Source organism: Dermacentor albipictus, chromosome 10 (genome assembly GCF_038994185.2).
Source record: "Dermacentor albipictus isolate Rhodes 1998 colony chromosome 10, USDA_Dalb.pri_finalv2, whole genome shotgun sequence".
Taxonomy (NCBI): domain Eukaryota; kingdom Metazoa; phylum Arthropoda; class Arachnida; order Ixodida; family Ixodidae; genus Dermacentor; species Dermacentor albipictus.
This window is the reverse complement of record NC_091830.1, coordinates 18849657-18870788: the sequence shown is the minus strand read 5'-3', so window position 1 is coordinate 18870788 and position 21132 is coordinate 18849657. Positions and strand designations below refer to the sequence as shown.

General features: G+C 45.1%; 2 protein-coding genes across 6 annotated transcripts in view; one reads left to right on the top strand and one right to left on the bottom strand.

Moving 5' to 3' along the window:
- LOC135911492 (serine-threonine kinase receptor-associated protein-like) overlaps positions 1-21132 on the top strand; it is a 100619-nt gene that overhangs the window by 27100 nt on the left and 52387 nt on the right. The gene's annotated exons all lie outside the window — the stretch shown is intronic.
- On the bottom strand, positions 1345-19898 carry LOC139050715 (transmembrane protein 45B-like). Of its 5 annotated transcripts, none has more exons than XM_070527378.1 (3): positions 19723-19898; positions 2405-2654; positions 1345-2303 (listed from the first exon to the last, which is right to left on the bottom strand). In XM_070527378.1, the coding sequence occupies exons 1-3, from the start codon at positions 19895-19897 to the stop codon at positions 1790-1792; spliced, it is 939 nt and encodes a 312-aa protein (XP_070383479.1). In that variant the 5' UTR covers position 19898; the 3' UTR covers positions 1345-1789. The 5 variants fall into 5 exon arrangements, with proteins under 5 accessions (XP_070383479.1, XP_070383483.1, XP_070383480.1 ...); XM_070527382.1 differs by lacking the exon at positions 19723-19898 and adding an exon at positions 8075-8177; XM_070527379.1 differs by having other exon boundaries at positions 1345-2654.

Here is a 21132-nt window from a genome sequence, read left to right as displayed (position 1 = left end):
TTTTTCTTCTGGAAAGCATGAGCATTGCAAGTGTCCTACATGCAAATTTGTGCAGTTCGTGTTTATTATACAAAGGAGTGCCTAGTAGGTACGACTTAAGTGAAGCAATTTTACTGCTAAGCATAGCATACGGGGGAACAAGAAGTCGTGTTGTTGGCTTATTTCACCAGGTGTTTGATTGAGGAATACGCCTTTCTGCGAATGTTTTCCGTGTGCTGCTGCAAAAGCCGACTGCCTTCTGTTCCCCCTTGCCACCGTTACTCAAGTTGTGGCCAAGTGCAAGATAATGTGATAATGTGTATTTCAGTTTTTAGTACAATGTGATTGTTGTTCTGCCATGCCTTTTTCATTTTGCTCAGTAGTAATGAACACGTAACGCATTTCATATAGTTTCGTGCAGGTTTATAAGTAAGCTCTTTTTTGCTATGTCTGTCAATCAAATAATGTTAGCATTTTATTCTACTTTTTAGGTATTGTGCGTGTCATTGTTTTTGCCCTTACTAGTGAGTTTTCCCTTTCTATAGTTGTCATGACTATGTCATACACGTCGTCCAGTTATGTGCAATATTTTAGTGCATATATCAGAAGCTCGTCTACATTCCGGTCTTGAGAGCATTATATAAAAATCTTGTTTTTTTATACGTGTGTGTACATGAAACGGCATTCGCGTTTTCTAGCACTTCCATTTTTGTTATTTCACCGTCTGTGAACTTTTGTGTTTAGTACTCTTGTAAATGGTATGCACCTTTCCCTTTTGCTCATTTTTTGAGCGTGTATCACACCACGTTATAAGAAAAATGTTTTCGGAAACGAAGTCAATAAAGCGAGGCCAAAGATCTGTTGTGTTGGAAGTGGAAATTTTTTTTATGTAAAGCCAGGGCTAATCTTAATCACATTCTGTGGGAATGCCCACAGGCTCCCTCTGAGGGAAGAATAAAGTGTTTAGAACAATGGGAGACCTTATTACTCAGCTCCGATCCGGACATTCAACTGAAGACCGTCCGACTGGCCGAAACCGGCGCTAGGGTCCAAGGACTCGTGGCCGTCGTCTAGGTGGGGAGGCTTAAAGCCTTCCCTACATCTGTTGCACAAATATAGTTTTACCATCCAAGTCCAATGTCCCGGTACATGTTGGTATAATATAAGTATGGGAAAGACTGTATGCTGTCCTACACAGCCCCAGCCTCGAAGAACAGTTATGGGCTGTCCAACGGGCCCGCGACGCAGCGGAGACGCTCGGCCTCTCTGTCCCGACGTGGGAGCGGCCCGCTGCGCGCTAGGGCGCGCCCTAAAGGACCCTAATAAAGTTTTTCATCCATCCATCCATCCAAGACTGCGTGCGTGCCAACGCATAGCCCAAGGCGCACCACGCGCCAATTCGCTAGCAATGCCAATGCGAGGCGCAGCGCGCGCGATTGAGAAAAAAGAAAACAACGCGCTGCGCACAAGTAAAAGCAAAAAACAAAGTAAGCGGTGTGCGCGGCACGGGGGAAAGGGAGCGGAGTGGGTGGGCATAATAAAAACAAAAAGAAAAACGTTTGGGAGAGGAGGCACCGTGCGGCTGCTGTTCCTGTTGCTATGACAACGTAAACAATCGTGTACGTGTGCCGCCATTTTGCTTCTGCGTCGCCCTGCTGTTAGGGCCGTAACTGAAGGGGACCTCGGCGCTAGCGTCGAAAGAGCGTCTGCTCGAAAACAGCCACTGGCAGCCATACGGAGAATTACCCCTGCGACTGAGCTTCGGCGCGCCGAGACCCGCGGACAGCTCCCGGCCGGCAAACTTCATCGGCTACTCTTTAACAAGGGCTTGGCAGAGGTCATCGTCGTCTTGAAGCACCGCGGAGGCATCTTCGCAGCACCTGCCGCACGTTCGGTTCACGGCCCAAGCCACGGCGCCCAAAGCGCCGAGGTACGCCAGCACAGCCACGATGTGCCAGGTGAACACGCTGGCGGCCAGCATCATGTCCGAGTGGCTGTGCACATCCCATGGCGGATGTTCGGGTAGCGGGCTGTAAAGGATGAATCCGATCTGCCAGAACCACGTTGCCTGCAACAAGCAGAAGCACGCGCGACCCAAGGATGCCAGCACGCTTCGGGGTCGACACATCTCGACGAGGATGCAGGCCGCCTCGGCCGCAATGGTGTAGACCAGGAGCGTGTGGACCAGAACGTCCAGTTGGGCTCTTCCGTGCAGGTGGAAGTGGAACAGCAGGCCCTCGACGGTGACGGCCAGCAGGAGCACCGCGTAGTCGGTGTACGGCGGGAAAGGGAAGCGGACGTTGGTCATGACGTCGAAGACACCGCTGAGCAGATAGAAAAAGTACATGGAGATGTGCTGAGCGCTGTCCATATGAACGAAGCAGCCGCTCTCTATGCCCGCGGCCACCTCGTTGGCAATACCCACAGAGCAGGTGACAATCTTAGCGATGCCTTCGAAGCTGAAGCGCTGAGACAGACAGGGTATCGGGTACGAGCAACGGCAGACGTAGTGCCGCTTTTTCTCCCTGCTGCGGACGTAGTTGCGCCAGGCGAAAAAGGCCCACCAACTTCCCATAATGAACAGGAAGGTTCCGGGCAAGGCGTGGCCGAAGAAGGTTCCCATGGTCCCGACCACTGGACAGTGACGTTCGAGGCACTCCTACTTTGCACTTGGCCTGCGATAAGTGAAATCATAAGTACGATAAGCATGATTACGGCCGTGCGTAAATTAGGTCATGATGATGCTCGACTATGGCGCCTCTGCGAACCACAGCAGAAAGGCCACGAAGCGGGTAGTTGTAGAAACGTAAAATCTAAACATCAGTATACTATATAGAACCTATTTTACTGAAAATCGGCTTTGAAAGGTCTCCTGTATATCAGCTGTATTAGCCTGAGGAGAACACCACTTGCGAGACCAACTACAAAGCGCTGTTGGCTAAGTAAAAAATTGCTAATTATCATTGTTGTAATTCACTTCAGAGCACATGGTTTTATTGCGAAATCGAAACCTAGCAGATAATGATGCAGTACTTTATTGGCACAAATTCTTTCCTTAGCGCCAATTTCTATAAATACGACATACGTCTTCGAAACCTGTGGCACAATGCATCGATTTACCACGACGCATTAGCCCCGTTTTCGACAGAGCTGATAAGTGGTAATCAAACATCAATGCTTCTTGACGGAGGAAGCCTAAAAACAGTGAAGAAGAAACTAGTAATTGGCAAGAATCAGATGTATGCGTTAAGAGACAAAGCCGGCAATATCATTACTAATATGGATGAGATAGTTCAAGTGGCTGAGGAGTTCTATAGGGATTTATACAGTACCAGTGGCACCCACGACGATAATGGAAGAGAAAATAGTCTAGAGGAATTCGAAATCCCGAAGGTAACGCCGGAAGAAGTAAAGAAAGCCTTGGGAGATATGCAAAGGGGGAAGGCAGCTGGGGAGGATCAGGAAACAGCAGATTTGTTGAAGGATGGTGGACAGATTGTTCTAGAGAAACTGGCCACCCTGTATACGCAATGCCTCATGACCTCGAGCGTACCGGAATCTTGGAAGAACGCTAACATAATCCTAATTCATAAGAAAGGAGACGCCAAAGACTTGAAAAATTATAGACCGATCAGCTTACTGTACGTTGCCTACAAACTATTTACTAAGGTAATCGCAAATAGAATCAGGAACACCTTAGACTTCTGTCAAGCAAGGGACCAAGCAGGATTCCGTAAAGGCTACTCAAAAATAGATCATATTCACACTATCAATCAGGTGATAGAGAAATGTGCGGAATATAACCAACCCTTATATATAGCTTTCATTGATTACGAGAAAGCGTTTGATTCTGTCGAAACCTCAGCAGTCATGGAGGCATTACGGAATCAGGGTGTAGACGAGCCGTGTGTCAAAATACTGAAAGATATCTATAGCGGCTCCACAACCACCGTAGTCCTCCATAAAGCAAGCAACAAAATCCCAATAAAGAAAGGCGTCAGGCAGGGAGATACGATCTCTCCAATGCTATTCACAGCGTGTTTACAGGAGGTATTCAGAGACCTAGATTGGGAAGAATTGGGGATAAAAGTTAATGGAGAATACCTTAGTAACTTGCGATTCACTGATGATATTGCCTTGCTTAGTAACTCAGGGGACCAATTGCAATGCATGCTCACTGACCTGGAGAGGCAAAGCAGAAGAGTGGGTCTAAAAATTAATCTGCAGAAAACGAAAGTAATGTTTAACAGTCTCGGAAGAGAACATCAATTTACAATAGGCAGCGAGGCACTGGAAGTCGTAAGGGAATACACCTACTTGGGGCAGGTAGTGACGGCGGATCCGTATCATGAGACGGAAATAATCAGAAGAATAAGAATGGGCTGGGGGGCGTTTGGCAGGCATTCTCAGATCATGAGCAGCAGGTTGCCAATATCCCTCAAGAGAAAAGTATATAATAGCTGTGTCTTACCAGTACTCACCTACGGGGCACAAACCTGGAGGCTTACGAAAAGAGTTCTACCAAGGACTCTGGTTCTACTCAAATTGAGGACGACGCAACGAGCTATGGAAAGAAGAATGATAGGTGTAACGTTAAGGGATAAGAAAAGAGCAGATTGGGTGAGAGAACAAACGCGAGTTAATGACATCTTAGTTGAAATTAAGAAAAAGAAATGGGCATGGGCAGGGCATGTAATGAGGAGGGAAGATAACCGATGGTCATTAAGGGTTACGGACTGGATCCCAAGGGAAGGGAAGCGTAGCAGGGGGCGGCAGAAAGTTAGGTGGGCGGATCAGATTAAGAAGTTAGTACATGACCGGGGTTGTTGGAGAAGTATGGGAGAGGCCTTTGCCTTGCAGTGGGCGTAACCAGGTTGATGATGATGATGATGATGATGATGATGATGCTTCTTGCAAAAATTTGGGAACATAACTTCTCCAAACCAATGTGAAGCACATGATTTCCGCTTAGGAAATATTATTAGCTTACCTGTTAAGATTCAACTTCGCAATTGGGGAATGTGCTCTAAAGGGGCTAAATAAAAACGTAATTAGTTCAGGAAGGGGTGAACTAGTGTAATTAGTGAAAACACTCAGTAGCTCAATCTTTCTTGTGGAACATCGTCTGCTCTGCCACAGGAGGCTAAAGCGCTAAAAATCAGTGCCGTTAAAGAAAGGTGATATGGCAGGTTTCTCATGAACACAAAGTTTTGTAAAACTTTCAGCACAAATATGCACCGTAGGTCCTAGAAGACTCACGACCGGACCTTTTAAGGGTTCATGTGCGACGTCTGCTGCTTCTTTTTCTTCCTTATGTGCTTTGCACGCGTGAGTCCACATCGACCAAGATTAAGGAAATTGTTCAACACTGTAAGCAGGTAATGGACAGCAGAATCTTATAACATGTAAAGTCATGCATGGGTTAAACCACATTGCAGCCACATTTCCAGTTGACAAAAATCCTCGATGGTGAATGGGATGCTGCACAGGAAAGTTCAAGTGATGGCAGCAAAATAAAAGACAGTGTGCTCAATGTGATAAGGTGTTACCTGTTGGTGTATAACTTTACCAGGGACAAACTCATCTGTATAATGAAATATTAGTTGCAGCTTTAAAGAAAATTCATTGATTAGATTCTTGCATTTCCGTGCATGTTCTTGCGCCTGCGCGTTCGCGTCTTCTCGTAATGGGAATTGTCCTGTTTGCGTTTAATTTGACAACGGCAAACTTCGCCTTCGAAATATCTAGTAGGCTTGAAGCCCTTTTGCAACAATGAAAACCTAATTGAAGAAAAAAATGAAGCGCTTGCTCTACACCTCCGCTCAAGTGTAATGGAGCGTAATTAAAGTTCCAGCTCAAGAAATTTCATGAAAATGTACGTGGTGCGGAAAGAAGACCTAGCATATCAGATTTGTAAAGTCACCAAGTCAATTGCTTCATTCGATTCAACCAAGTGACTTCTCGGGAAAAAATTGTGACAGTGGTGGAATAGAAATGGCAATGAGAATTAGAAACAAACTTTGCAGGCAGTGCCTGATTTGTCCTTAAATCGCACCTGCGTAGCGCGTTAATTGGTTTTGAGCTAGACATACCCTGGCTTTTCGGGGACGGAGAGGCTGCACACTGTAAGCCAGCTGGACTCGCAAAAGCAGGTCGCAGCGTGGTCATAAACATTCCCGTCATAAGGTCACGGTGAATCGAGCGGTTCCTGTGGAGCTATGGATTCCAATTTTCGGAAAGACCTTGTTTGACGTGTCATAAGCTCTATGAAAATTTGCGCTCCGATCGACAGAATTAGCTCATTCTACAGGCATAAATCTGTGATAGATATAGAAGACAATTACACCGAAGTCCCCCTGCCGAGGTTCGTTCTCAGCACCTGCTGAAGAGAAGCATTGCCACAGATGCACTGTGCCGAGGACAAGTGAACAGTCCGAACGCGGCGGCCGCATTTCGATGGAGTGGGGGAGGGGGGGGGGAGCGAAAAGCAAGAACGCTCGTGTGCGGGTCATGGTAAAGCGAGTCCCAGGTGGTCAGAATGAAACCGGAGTCCCCCCCTTAATGGTGTGCCTCGTAATCAGATCAAGGTCTTCGTACGTAAAATCCCAGAATTATTTTTTTTTCTTTTAATCGCGCTGGATGCAAGAAGTTTGGCATGTACGAGCCGTAGTATGGGAAGGCTTCGAAGCAAGTCACTAAGGGTTGCTCCATTTGTGACAGCGGTATCAATTACAGTCTTTCCAATGTTGTGTACTAACAGATTGATTGATTGATTGATTGATTGATTGATTGATTGATTGATTGATTGATTGATTGATTGATTGATTGATTGATACATTGATTGATTGACCGAATGGTTGGAAACCGACCGACCGTACCAAACGGCTGGATTGGTCCCCAAGCAACACAAAGGCTACAAAAAACGCAGCAGAGGAGGGGCTCCGAGTTGCCTTCTTTGGCCATCTCCATTGTCTTTGACGGCGCACTCGAAGCATGGCACGCGAGCGTTTTATTTTTCCATGCTGCCATTATCGCGATGCGGTCAATTAGAAGTTCAACCCACGACGAATTAGTTACGACATACGAAAATAACTTGTTTCTATCGCTTTACGTCATTTAACGTCATTTCAATGATTGGCAGAACTGCACGTTTTCCCAGACGTACTATCGTGCTTAGCATGACGCATTTCGATGGGGGCGAAATGCGAAAACACCCGTGTGCTTAGATTTAGGTGCACGTTAAAGAACCCCAGGTGGTCAAAATTTCCGGAGTCCTCCACTACGGCGTGCCTCATAATCAGAAAGTGGTTTTGGCACGTAAAACCCCAAATATTATTATTATTATGCTTAGCATGAGCTACAACTAGCGGCGCTAGCCTTGCATCGAGTGCCCTCCTAGATAAAATGCTCTCCCTGGGAGTGCTCCTGGGAGTGCTCTCCCAGCTCTCCCAGGTGGCGCTAACTTGCCACGACTAGTCACGCTCGAAGTTGAAAAGCGTTTCAAAAAAGATCGCTGTACATTCGAACTTGCAAAATCGGTTGAAATCGGTAGATTTCTTCATACTGGCAAAATGTGAATTGAAACGATGTTATTTTTTTCTTTTGCCAGTGCGCATGCAGTTGTTGCTGTTATATTTCTAGATTGTGCCATCTGCTAAGCAGGAACGCCAAGACAATGACCTTCAAAATCCCTGGCGCTGTGCGCGCCTTGGAAAAAATCCACACAGGTAATCGAGAAGTAAAAATAAACGAAGAAAGATCCCCTCTCCAAATCGTCAATGAAGTTACAGAAAGGCCAGCATATGACATCTGGTATAACTGAAGTGGTGCCTCAGATTTCGCTTCAGCCTAAAAATAAAAACAAAAGAACATGCAAAGACTCGCTCGTTGCTCGTGCGCTGTAAACGTTGATCGCGCTTTAGCCCTAATCTATTGAAAGAGTGGTGGTAGATTTTCTAGAAATAGCCGAAATAACTAGATTTCTTTTTAAAGTTCATAAATTTCGCGATCCGTTACGTTCAACACGAAGGAAATCGGCACATTCTCAAAGCTTTATTACTGAATTAATAAGATAGAAAAACATAAGCAGACTCACTCATAAACTATGGCGTTGAAGCTGGCTGCGGTTGGTACATTTGAAAGTCATAACAGAGCGAAAGTCGGCGAAAATAGGGGAGGAACACGAACGACGAGTCGCTGATCTTCAACTAAGCAATGTTCCATGCTGCGCAGCGAATATAAATGCGAAAAAAGGGGGCTGAGGAGAAAATCATGACCTGACTGCGAGAAAGTTCGTATGAAATGCCACAGCTCAAACACGCACGTAGACAGCAGTCGAAAGGATTCTGCAGAAATTCGAAGATGTTTTTTTTTATTAAGTCTTCATGATTGATTGGCTGGCTGTTACTTCGCTTTCGCGTATTTGTCTTGCTGGTTCATGTTAGTCTAATCACCGCTTTTTCCGGAGCCGAAAAAAAAAAGCTTACGCATTAGTAGACGATTCTCAGCATTTCTGTGGCATTTTACAGCGAAGCTGCGTATGGCTAGCCGAAAACTCCTCCGGCGCAACCCCATGCGCGTGCGCAAGAAAAAAAGAGAGAGAGAGAGAGAGGCGCGCGATTGGCGGCGCCGTTAGTGACGTCGTTGCTTTCCGACAAGCGCAGTGTTGCCAGGTTTGGCTATATGTATAGCCAAATTGGGCTACAGAAAAAAAAAACATTTGGCGTCGACCTGGGCGAGTTGGCCATGTGGCTATATATTTGGGCTGCTGAAGATATGCGACTTGGCTTTGTTTGGGCTACGCGTGGCGCCCTAACCCACGCGAGTGTACAATCTTAAAACTGTACGCTCTTAGACAAATGTACACCCTTTGGGTTGTATATTTGTGGTCATCTGTCTTGCTTGTGTTTTCTCTCTTGAAAACGCTACGCTCACTGCTTTCCTGTCGAGAAATGCTATGTCGTGCTGATAACGCCCATATCGTTCGTGACGTGGAAGTACCGGGCTCGCAGCGTTAAAGAAAGGAAATGCGGGCAAGACATACGGCGATTATTATTGTGTGGCAAGACACAACCCATAGGGTGTAATTTCGTGCAAGAGTGCAGTCGGATGTGAAAATGTATATACGAATGAAACTGCAAATAAAAATGGCTATATTTGGCTACAATTTCTTCCTCTTTTTTTTTGGCTACATTTGGGCTACAATTTCTCTAGCTTTGGGCTTCAACGCCTTGCCCGACGTGGCAACACTGGGCCCGAGCGCGCGTGCAGCAGCTTCTCTCCGGCTCCCAAATGAGTAGGCCACGCGTCATACGTACTCCTGATGAGCAGGAAGCTTTTTTTTTTCCTGTCCAGTCCTGTCCGAGGGTGGCCACCGTGGGCGCGATTCAACCCGGGACCACTAGCTTTGAGCAGGGCAAGTCCACAACCACTGCGCTACCACCGGGGGTTACACGAAGGGAAACACGGTACTATGTGCATTGCTGGAATGGCAAAACGATCTCAACTTTTGCTCACCCCAGCGTGACCCGTTTGCAGCAACGAGCTCGGTCGGGAGAGGGTGTTCCAGCCACGGTTCGAGCGTGAGGGAACTGAGGGAAGCTCACAGTAAAATTGATTATGAGGAACGGCTGATGAATATGGAAGAAAGTAAAAGGGCTGGGAGAGTGTTGAGATATCTGTACAGGAAAAACATTGATTCACAGTGGAGGAAAATAACTAGGAAGTTTACCAGCAAGTATGCGGCCTCTAGGGTGAGCAACAAAGCAACAAGGAACGTCAAGCGGAAAGTCAGAGAGGTTGAAATAATCTCATGGGTGGCGGCAATGGAAAAAAAAAAAACCTGCCATGAGTAATTACCTAAGAGGAAGAAACGAAATCAGGAAAGAAACAATTTATGGTAACTCAAGGGGAAGCTCATTACTTTTCGAAGTGAAAGCGGGATGCCTTAGAACACGCACCTATAAAGGGAGATATATAAAGGAAGAAGAAGCATGTACTTGCGGCGGTAAAGTTAAGGAAACGATGTAGCATTTCTTTATTAGAACGTGAAGATATCGGCACAGCGGTCGATTTAGGCACCACTGGACACCTTAAAGCGCTTAGGTTCAGCGAGAGCAGGGGGAAAGTAAACATGGCTGCTATAGAGATTAGTAAGAGGCGATTGAAAGTGAAAGAAAAGTAGGGAAACGACAAAAACAAAGATCACAATAGCGGGTAAAAAAATTTGGTTATGGGAATTCATCGTGCGTTTTTATTTCTTTTTCTTTTTCCTTTTTTAACCTAGATAGGACATTAGGCAGAATAATAGCGAGAGCTTGATGGAGCAACACACCGTCCCGTTTCAAAGGGGACGCTCATAACATCGATCCATCCATCGATCTATCCAGCGTTGCAGCGCATACTGAACGCATGTCGCACACCTGCAAACATATATACATATATATATATATATATATATATATATATATATATATATATATATATATATATATATATATATATATATATATATATATATATATATATATATATATATATATATATATATATATCCTGTAATTAAATTCGTCGCGGTATCGAATCCCGGCCACGGCGGCCGCATTTCGATGGGGGCGAAATGCGAAAACACCCGTGTGCTTAGATTTAGGTGCACGTTAAAGAACCCCAGGTGGTCAAAATTTCCGGAGTCCTCCACTACGGCGTGCCTCATAATCAGAAAGTGGTTTTGGCACGTAAAACCCCAAATATTATTATTATTAATTAACTTCGAATGTTTTCCCTTCTGCATCACAAGAGTGCTTGAGATCCAGGGAGTTTTCAGGTGCACTGTTGTTCCCTGCAGATGTATAGGCACAGGTGTTTGATGTGCACGTATACTTCGCGTGACATTACTATAACCTCCGGCTAGAAATTCGTATTACAAGGAGCATAGCTTTGTTTTCCTTCCGCGATCTTTCTTGTCCGTGAGAGAAAAAAGAATAGAGAACAAAGAAGCGTTTTTTTAACCCGTTGTTGTTCTTTTTTGCAAGCTATTAAATCACCAAATAATTCACGACAGCAACTAAAGGCGAATACGGGGAAAAGAACCCGTAAATGTGTTACATCAGCACTCCTTCAAAGAGGAGGTCGACGACCTCTTCGGCGAATACCCGAGTCACCCGTGCCAGCTCACCGCCGAAATTATTTCGCCCTACTGGCGTCTACACTTCGACAGAAGCGTACTTACATTCAAGATGCGTTGGCTACGTGTCCTACGGTCGACGAAAAAAAAAGGTGTTCGTCAGCTACGCTGAGGATGCCTTTTGCCCGCTCACGTAAGCGACAACGTGTCCACAGCTGTTGAGGAATCGGGAAATGCCTCCGGTTCAAGTACGCCAGGAACCTCGGAATTCCGCACATATTGGCCCGAGTAATCAGTGCCTCGGCGCCACTTCATCGTGTAGAGATAACCCACGTCAGAGGCCCTATATGCGGACGAAGTCAAGCGCATACTTCGACCGCAGCTTGAGACCGCAATTACCTTGTGTAAATGTCAGCCCGAGATAGCCATCCTTTCGTCGGCACGCTTTCAGAACTGCCGTGACAGCGGTCAAATTTATTCAGACTGTCGTCGGACGAGGATTTCTGAACTCTGGCCTTCAGGCACTGCGCTGTTTGTTGTACTTCGGCCGACGCCCGACAAAGCCCCGCGCCATTTTAAAGGTCTGGCCACCTACGTCAAGATTCCGACTACAGTGTTCTAGAAGGAGGTAGTGCGCTCACATGGTGGTGGCGCTTGACGCATTTCGTGTCGCCGCCGACAGGTGGCGCGGCTCGCAGCGTCACCTGAAACTCGCTGCCATGTCGGAGTAGAGCGGGTACCGCGCATTGCTGCAGTTCCCGAAAGAAATGCAACACTCACGATGTGCAATGCGCGATACTTGTTCTGGTGCCTCTTATCAGTGTACAGAGAAAATAATTACCGCCGCTGTGGCTGATCTACCGAGCGTAGGCGATGTCTTGTACCGGAAGCGCGGATGAACGCGCCTGGCTATTAACGCATATACAGGGCGCGAAGCGATGGACGATCCTCTTTTATTTCCTGCTATTAAAATGTGCAATGTGGTTTCGCTAATGCAGCAGTCATATTGGAGAGAATTTTAGCATTGCCTTTTTTTTTTTCGTAATCGCTGGCCTGCAACGGGAATGCGCGCTACAAAGGAAAATCGCTTTTTCGAGTGTTAAGCTCATGATTTATATGCATGACATCGTTCGCACTGTTAACACGACACAGCATATAGAAAGGAAATATAAAATGCACGTACGTTTAGCCAATGTTTATTTACAAAGAAACGAGGAAGGAATGTGGACCAGAAAAATCAGGCTCAAGATGGCTGAACGTTTATAAGTGGAGATGTTTACAAACTGATATAAACATGCACCTGCAGGCTCGCCTCAGGAAGTTTTCGCGATCTTCCTGTGCATGACTGTTTTCCTTCTCTCGTGTTTTTCCGAGTTAATGCCCTTTGTAAAAAAAATGGGGCTGCATTCTAATATAAAAGCTTATTACATTCTTGGTGAGTTCGGCTGAATGCTCACTGCAACCAATTTTGTGCGACCACTTTGCTTTCACCAGACTAAGCACATCCAAGATGCTATCAGCATGTAGTCGTTTTTTGCTGAAGCATTCAGTAAACATGTCTTCAAGCATTTTTACAAACGAAAAAAGTGTTCCACGTGGGTAGAGAAGGCCGCCTCTATCCCTGTGCATGCAGTGTCAACGCAGCAAGCCCAGGATTCTCATCTTCGGACGACACGGTTAGCGCATTCATGCAATCCTGGCAGTTGGTTTTCATTAAGCACTTTCGTGCGACATATCCAGACACATAGTAAGTTATCCGAGAGTCGCTCCTCTCTATGTGCTGGTCGTGATCGACCGAAGACAACACTACTTCGGCGCCTGGTAAATTCCTCGAAACAATGAGAGCATCTACCTGGTCCCACAATTAAGTTGTTGCTGGGAGAGCAACTTGCGCTGCTCTGCTGTGTGTTTAGCAAGGCAGCTACGGCACATGGATCCGCATTACCATATCTCACGGTTTTCACTAAACTGTAAATGAGAAATTGGGTGGGCGTCGGATGATCATTACAGGCCGAGACTTGTCTGACAATCCCAAACAAATTCTCAATAGGGTCCTGACTAAGCCGGGATGTCATAAGATACGAATAACCTAAATTTGTAAGGTACGAAAGAAGCTCAAGAGTGCTTGAGATTGTGACAGGCAGCCCAGTCGCTGTTGACTCCTTTCGCAGTTCTTTATCATGTGGGACGCTGAACAAAGACGCCTTTGGTGCATCCTTCGCACGACTGTATCCAGTCCGGCACACGGGCGCGAAACAGTAATTTCGACGGCGGCCAGGCATTCTCACGAGCACACATACTGCACATTGAGCCAAGCACCAAGCATAGCACAGGCACAGAGAGATATTGCGACGCATACAACGCCGGCGGTATTTGCAGTCGAGCGCCGACAACGCCGAACCAACCGTGCTGTACAGAGCGCGCCACCACAACCGCAACACGAGGCAAGAGAAGTTTTCCAGGTGAAACATGCGGCAGCGACTCTGGCGGGTATGCGGGAAATCGACGCTGAGTGCGCCGCGGCGGAGCGGCGCAGGGATACGACAGTGAGCCCACTGCCCCCTTCTAGAACACTGTAATTCCGACTGAGTTGGACTGAGTCCCACTAAAGCCCCTTAAACTTCGTAAAGTTCTGCCACGCTTTGAAGAATACCGCCTTCCTCCTCGAACGCTCTGGCTGAGGCCGACGCCACGTCGCTATTGGCCTAATAGCATCACGTGGGCCCTGCGCCGTGCATCAGCGCCATTTTTGCTCGAGAAGCGTCTATACGGAGTGGAGAGGGGCGCATGTTGGCGCCGTTGCTACGCTCGAGCAGTGTAGGCGGCGCCACGGTCGAGGAGGGACCGTGAAAGAGAGGAGAAATGAGGAGGAGTGAAAGCGGAGCAGGAGAGTGTCACTACTTTACCTAGTTTAAGGAGTTTTAAGTCCGACTACGTATGCAGGGTCTTCAAAGCTTGACTAATAGTAATTTTAATGAAAACGCTATGTAAGCGACGTAAAATAATCTGCTTGCACATGCTGGCGGTCTATGTGTGCTTTGGCGAACGCAGTTTCCGCGTCAAACTAGAGAGTCACCAAACACACACTTAACAACAGCTCCTTCATTATGTTTTTTTTTTCTTTTAAAGATTGTGGTAATGTCTATATTTTGACCTCTCGAGACAACCATCTTGGAATACAGCGTCACAACAACCCAAGAGCCCTCTGTTCGCTCCTCCAGTAGCGTTTCGCTTCCTAGGTACACATCTTTGCGGTGGCATTCGCGCAGGCGACATTGGAACACCACGATGTCAGGTTCCCGTGCAACAGCTGTACAAACTCCTAGCTCACCTTGATCGGGGAACGGGCATATAGCACGACGTGACAAAAAAAAAAAAGATGAGTTACTGGTTAAAGAGAGAGAAAAAAATCGGCATATAAAGTGTTGTCTGTTCGAACCAGGTATACGCGAGGTGACTTTTATATCATAAATATTTTTTTATGTTTCGATGCAAATTCGGAGCTGCGACACACGTTGCGTCGCACTTTCAGTTCACACTGACGACGCACGCCGGATTTCGCGACGTGAAAGTCGCTCTGCATCTGCGTGTGTGCGTGCGTGCGTTCGGAACGCGGACGCCATGCTAGTTTACAGAGCGGTGGTTGTTCAGCCTATTACACCCGGCAACAACTTTTCCGTGGTAGCGCAGCCAAAGCAACGGAGCCGAAGCACACATTACTGCGCATCTGCATGTAGTCCGCGAATGCAAGCAACTGGAAGGTATAGTACGTAGCGCACGTAGCATAAAACCTAGCGTACATAGGAAGGTACGTAGCGTACAACAAATCGTACCAATTATTATTTAATTTTTTTTAGTTCAAGATTTATTTCATAACAAAATAAATAATTTTGCTTAGGAAAATGGTTTCCGCTGCTTACAGTTCCGAGTTTTGCCTTTCTGGTGTCCACGTCTGGTTTTCCTGCAGTCCTGTAAACCGCCAGCGAAACGTCGGCACTACTTGGCGTAGTTACAAAAGAATAGAAGATCTGCACGTGCGAACGCGTGCGCGTAGCTTTCTCTGTGCTGCCGCAGAATGTTGTCGTCGGGCATAGATAAGGTGACAACGCCGCCCCGCATCCCTCGTGCTTCGAAAAGAAGCGTCACGTTAATATATATATTATATATTTTTATTCTCTTTTTCAATTCTCTTTTTCAATGTTATATGCAGCATCCAAACATACATCGCCACGTCAGGAGTGAGGCTAAAGGCTGTATATGCCTGACGAGGCCTATCCTCCTTGTGGTGACAAACAGTGCATTTGAGACAACAAGCTCTCTTCTAAACTAACATTAAAATCGCACAAAGAAAGAACATCCACAATTCTGCACAGTATATAAATGTTTCGAGATAGTACTTTTTTGAAATTACAGCTGTGAAAAGAAACAGGAAAGAGAGCACACAACAATAAATAAATAAGTAAACCACGGTTATCTAGCAATGTTGTAAATGATCTGCCACGCTAAGACTACAGTAGGCATAAGTTGTGTGTTATGACCTAAGTAATAGATCGATAACTCTTTTTTTGTAAAGTATTTTACTTGGGAACTCGTGTATTAGCGTTTCGATATCTTTGTTGTCATTCAAGAAAGCTATAACGGTACGTTCAAAGGTCCTGAAGCCCATAGTTAGTTCTAACGTCAGCAGTTTTGTGAGAGACATATCGGAGTTCATAAACAGCATCAGGCCGTGCAACTGAACAAAAGCTAAGGTTAGGTCTCCTGTGGATCAAGCAATGAGCATCTATTGCCTGTCGAAGTGTTATTAACTTATATATGTTAAGAAGGCGCAGTGGTCGCCAGCATTCTCGTGTACTCAAAGTGTAGGGAACATTACGGATTGCTCTAATTGCTTTTTTTGTAATATAAATAAGGAGTTGAGGTTTGTAGACGTTGTTCTACCCCACACAAATAAGCAGTAGTGGAGAAGTTACTGTATAAGGGTAAAATATAATTGTTTTTTTAGCCAGGTTGGTAGAAGAAGCCCTAATTTATGCATTAGTCCGACTGAGTGTGATATCTTGGAACGCAAGTGATTAATATGCTCTGTGCTGGTTAACTGCTCACTGAAGACCACACCAAGAAACGTGTAGATCTCACACGTTCACTGTTTTCTCCTCTGAAACTGAGGACAGGCTCGAAGGTTAGGATCTTATTTTTAGGTTTAAACACTATAAATTTTGTTTTTTTTTTACATTTAGCTGAAGCTCATTGGCATGTATCCATAATGATAGTTCAGACAAATATTTGTTTGCATTTGCTAAAGTGTTCAAGAAGTCATTACCGGAGAAAAATATGTTAGAGTCATCTGCATACAGAACTATATCAGCTGAACCAGGTACATTGATAATATCATTAATGTAAAATAGAAAAACTAAGGGCCCTAAAATGAAACCCTGTGGAACACCTGTACATATTGTGCCAAAAGCAGATGGAACACCGTTTACAACTGTGCACTATATTCTTGACGATAAATGGCTATTAATAAATTCCAGAGTAATACCTCTTATTCCATAAATCGGTAATTTACGTAATAATATTTCAAGTTTAATAGAACGGAACGCTTTCTTGAAGTCTAGGAATAACCCAAGTGTAATAAACTTATTTTCAATATTACTAATAATTTTGTTTTTCGTTTTGATAAGTGCCATTTCAGTGCATTTTCCTTTCTGGAAACCATACTGATCAATTATTATTGCTGATGTTTTAGTGAGGTGAGATGTTAATCGGCTCACGATAACGTTTTCTGAAATTTTGGAAAAAAACAGATAGAAATAAGATTGGGCGGTAATTATTAAGATCATTATGACTCCCGGCTTTGGGAATGACACACACCCTTGCTGTTTTTAACTGCTGCGGAAATATCCCTTTTTCTAACATTAGGTTACATACGTGCACCAGGACGGGTGCAACTACATTAGTAATAGTTTTCACTGCTTCCGCTTTAATATCGTCAGTTCCAGTAGAAGAATTATTCTTTAGTTGTGGCACGTACTTCTGTATCTCAAATGGCGTCACCGGCTCGATATAGAGTGAACCTACCGAACAATTAAGCAGATAGTGAGTAGGGTCTGGACCGGTAGAGGTAATATTGCTATTAGCACATACAGTGAGAAAGTAATCATTAAATTTATTTGATAGAGAGGCACCGCTATAAACCGTTCTGTCGATCTTGATCTCGTTTGGTATTGATGGGTTGGCTTTCGAACGCAATTTATTGAAAACTTCCCATATTTGCTCCGGGATATGTTTCTCAAAGAACACCTTGCTATAATATTCTTGCTTAGCTTTCTTCACATCAGAACTTAGATTATTTCTCGCTACTTTGAAAGCATGAAGTAAGTTTAAATCTCCACTTTGTAAAAACTTGGCGAAAAGTTTCTTTTTGTGAACAATTCTTTTGTATAGTTCCATATTTATCCAGGGCTTTCTCGACCTTTTGTGTTTAGTACGACGAGTCAGTGGAAAAGCAACTTCGTATATCGCTAAAGGTTTTTTCAAGAATATATAATAACAAACGCTGGGGTTTGTTTCCTTTATACGTCAGACCAGTCCAACTGAACGGCTAATTCGTAAAAATGGCTCGATGTTTTCTCATTATATTTTCTGTAACAAGAATGCTCTGTTCAATTATTTAACTCATATTTATGAATAGGTAGGATAGCAAATAAGTGGAACATGGTCACTGAGATCAGAAGCCAGTGCACCAGAAATAACATCAGAGAATAGAAAATCCGTAAAACACAAGTCAATACTAGTTTGAGTATTTTCAGTTATTCTTGTCGGTGCCGAAATTACATTCTCGCAATTATAACTTGACAAAATATCTGATAGGTCTCTAGACGCCACACTACCTGATTTAATGTCAATGTTAAAATCACCGAGTAAAGCAAGCGAGTTGTTAGTGTTAGCAATGTACTGGAGTGTATGCCCTAAATACGACAAAAGGTTGCTTATCTTTCCGGAGGAAGGCCTGTAAATTAAAACTACAATTATACCATTTGATTTAACAACCAAACCTTCATAGTCAACCCGTCATATTCAAGTACCCTCGCAGGCGTGCGATATTTAAAGTATAAAAGTCTGTCCTTCACTTCGTCTTCGAGTATGCAATCAAGTTCTTTCCTTGAAACTAATGAAAATAAACGTTTTTAAATAATAATTTAGCAGGCTAGGATCATCTAACTTTTCTCGTTAGTGCCCCTTTAAGGGAGCAGATATTGATAGTTTTCCTGGACCTCGTGCCCTTTGAACATTTAACGTATCGGAAAACGTATCTAACCGGTCTCGACATATATAGCACGCATACGTTACGAAACTTCTGTATAGGCTGGTTGTACAATCGTAATAACTGCATGTGTAAAAAAAAGATATGGCCTCTTTTTTTCTCTTTCTTTTTCGCAAGCGAATATAGAGCGCAATATGCCATGGCATCCTATACACGAGCAGCAAAAGGCACAAAAACTAACACGACAACAACAGGAGCCACTCGAGAAGAGACACAACTGTAATATCATCGTACTTCAGGAATCAAATAGTTTGAACCAAAATAGTGAATGTGATATTTTTGGGCATGCGTATGTCTTGGTTTGAACTCTCTTCGATTCTTCAAGTCAGTTGATAGCTGAACTCCTTGTTTAGTGGCTCCTGTTAGCTCCACGTTAGTCTTTGAGTTCGTATAAGTGTGCGTATAAGGTGGTGCACCACCAATGACCTCCGCTCATTTCACTAACTGGTAATATGGAATTATTTGCTGATCGTTTCAGATCACTGCGACAGCACTGAAGAGGTTGTGTTTAGGCTTCATGGTCGCTAATATTTAAGCCAACTCTAGATATGTGATCATGAGGTCTCAGTATTTACATTCCAGCCAGTTCATTTGAATAATCAAGCCCAGCCTCTTGTATTTGCTACCTTAAGCCGTCTGTCCAGCGCTTTCGGAGTGATTTAAAAGGACCACTCGAAGATTTGACGTTAAACACGAAAAATCAGGGCAGTGATGAAGCTGTTAAATTAAATCAAATTATCAGTCTTCACGTGCCAAAAGGACGATCTCATTGATTATGAGGCCCACCGTAGTAGGAGACTCCGGAACATGCATATAAATCTAAGTACACGGGTGTTCTCGCATTTCGCCCCCATCGAAATGCGGCTGCCGTGGCCGGGATTCGATCCCGCAACCTCGTGCTTAGCAGCCTCACACCATAGCCACTAAGGAACTACGGGGATGCTGATGATGTTGGACAGGCTAATTTGCTGCAAGGCTCGCGAAACGTGTTACCATAGCAATATCTCTCGGGACGCTGACAAACGACAGACACTGACAAATGAAGATTATGACGATGATGTGTAACATGAACAAATCTGCAATGTAACGGGGCAGTGCCACATGTCACTGAACTCGTGCTTTTGACAAACTCTCCACGAACACGCACCGCAGAGTTCGATCTGTGGCCATGGTAACATGTTTCAATGTTGACGCGGGTTTCAGCGTGGGTAAAGGGGCCCAAAGGTGGGGCCAAAGAGTAATGGGTGTGCAACGTTCAATCATGGGCGTGCAAGATTGTTAAGGTTGGTCTTACCTGTAGAACGAAGCCGCTCTCCCAGCCGGTCACCGCTTGGCTCGCACTCTTGGCCATTCCTTTGAAGTCCGTCACGCAGTCCGGGACTCGCAAACGCAGGAACAGCAGGTAATATGTAGACCGTGGACTGCTTCAGACACCGCTGGCTTCTTCTTCGACGTGGCTCTCGGCACATGCATCCAGCTCATCGCAGCCAAACGCCTTCACTCCTGTCTTGAAGCCGCGCAGTGTCAACCCCCCACCCCCCACCCCCGCCTTCTCTCGTACCTGTGTGTTATACTATCAGCTTAAGTTGAAGCACAAACAGGAAATCACTCATCACGACGTAAGTACATGGAAGGGCGAAATGTGATCGCTCTGCAGTATGTAGTCCACGTACACGTTTCCCAAGTACACGTTTCATAATCTTAATTCGCTGTTACAGATGCCGTTTAACGGAGAAGTGCAACGGCGGATTATCGTGGTGTCTGAACTGTTCGCGTTTGAGCCTATCTTGATCAAGCCTGCACTATCTCCTGGGTCGCCCAATGCCCGCACATGTTGCCGCAGTATGGGAGATATGTGGAAACATGAACATGCGCGTGATATAAGAGTACGTGCGCCGCTCACGCAGCTGTACCTGTATAAAGGTCATCTGCCTGGTGAACAAAAAACACACAAATGTTCAGGAAGTCGCCCCATGCACAGGTATAGCACATATGTGCGCAAGAAGCACCCGGGACACCGCATTCTATGCACGATACGCAATTCTGGGAGGTGTTTGAACTGAAGGTTTATTCACAAGATTAGAAACCTTAAAAACGCGATATGTACTATACGTCATCGAAAATACCAGGTAAAGAAAAAGAAAATTATTGGTGTTACACACACCAAAATATCTGCCACGTGTCAAGCCGCATCTGGAAAAGCTACTTCAGTATCATGGAGCGTTATGGAGGCGTGGCTGACAAAACGTGCTCCAACCGAGGTGCTCAGTCAAGCAGGCCACTTACCACCGTATTCAGAATAGTCCATGCTTGACTTGATCTATTCGACGCCTGTCTTGAACGCGCCGGAGGAAACGCAGTCCAGGCGTCATTTCGATCAAATCGAGCATGGGCTTCAAGTTCAGATGCATTTCTGAATAATGGGGGAGGTCAATTCGCGGGAAAAAGAATTTGCCATCGTCTCCATCACAGACAATTCATTGCTCAGATCATGGCTACACGATTATCTGTTGTAACTCTGTCCTGTGTTGTTGCGTCCACTCCTCTCTGTGTAACACCGAGAGGCACTGACAGTAAATGAAATGAAACATTCTTACCATCACAACGTCCCGTAGGCCTCATCGTCCACACGGTTTCCCGCGCACGCTCGAGCAAGCCATCGAAACCATCTATCACATAAACCGCGTTGTACGCCAACGCCACC

Coding starts and splice junctions, on each gene's coding strand:
- LOC139050715 (XM_070527378.1), bottom strand. CDS start 19,897: ATGTGCCGAGAGCCACGTCGAAGAAGAAGCCAGCGGTGTCTGAAGCAG. Junction 2,655..19,722: donor AGAGCGGCTTCGTTCTACAG/GTAAGACCAACC, acceptor CACTTATCGCAG/GCCAAGTGCAAAGTAGGAGT. Junction 2,304..2,404: donor CTAAGATTGTCACCTGCTCT/GTGGGTATTGCC, acceptor CTATCTGCTCAG/CGGTGTCTTCGACGTCATGA.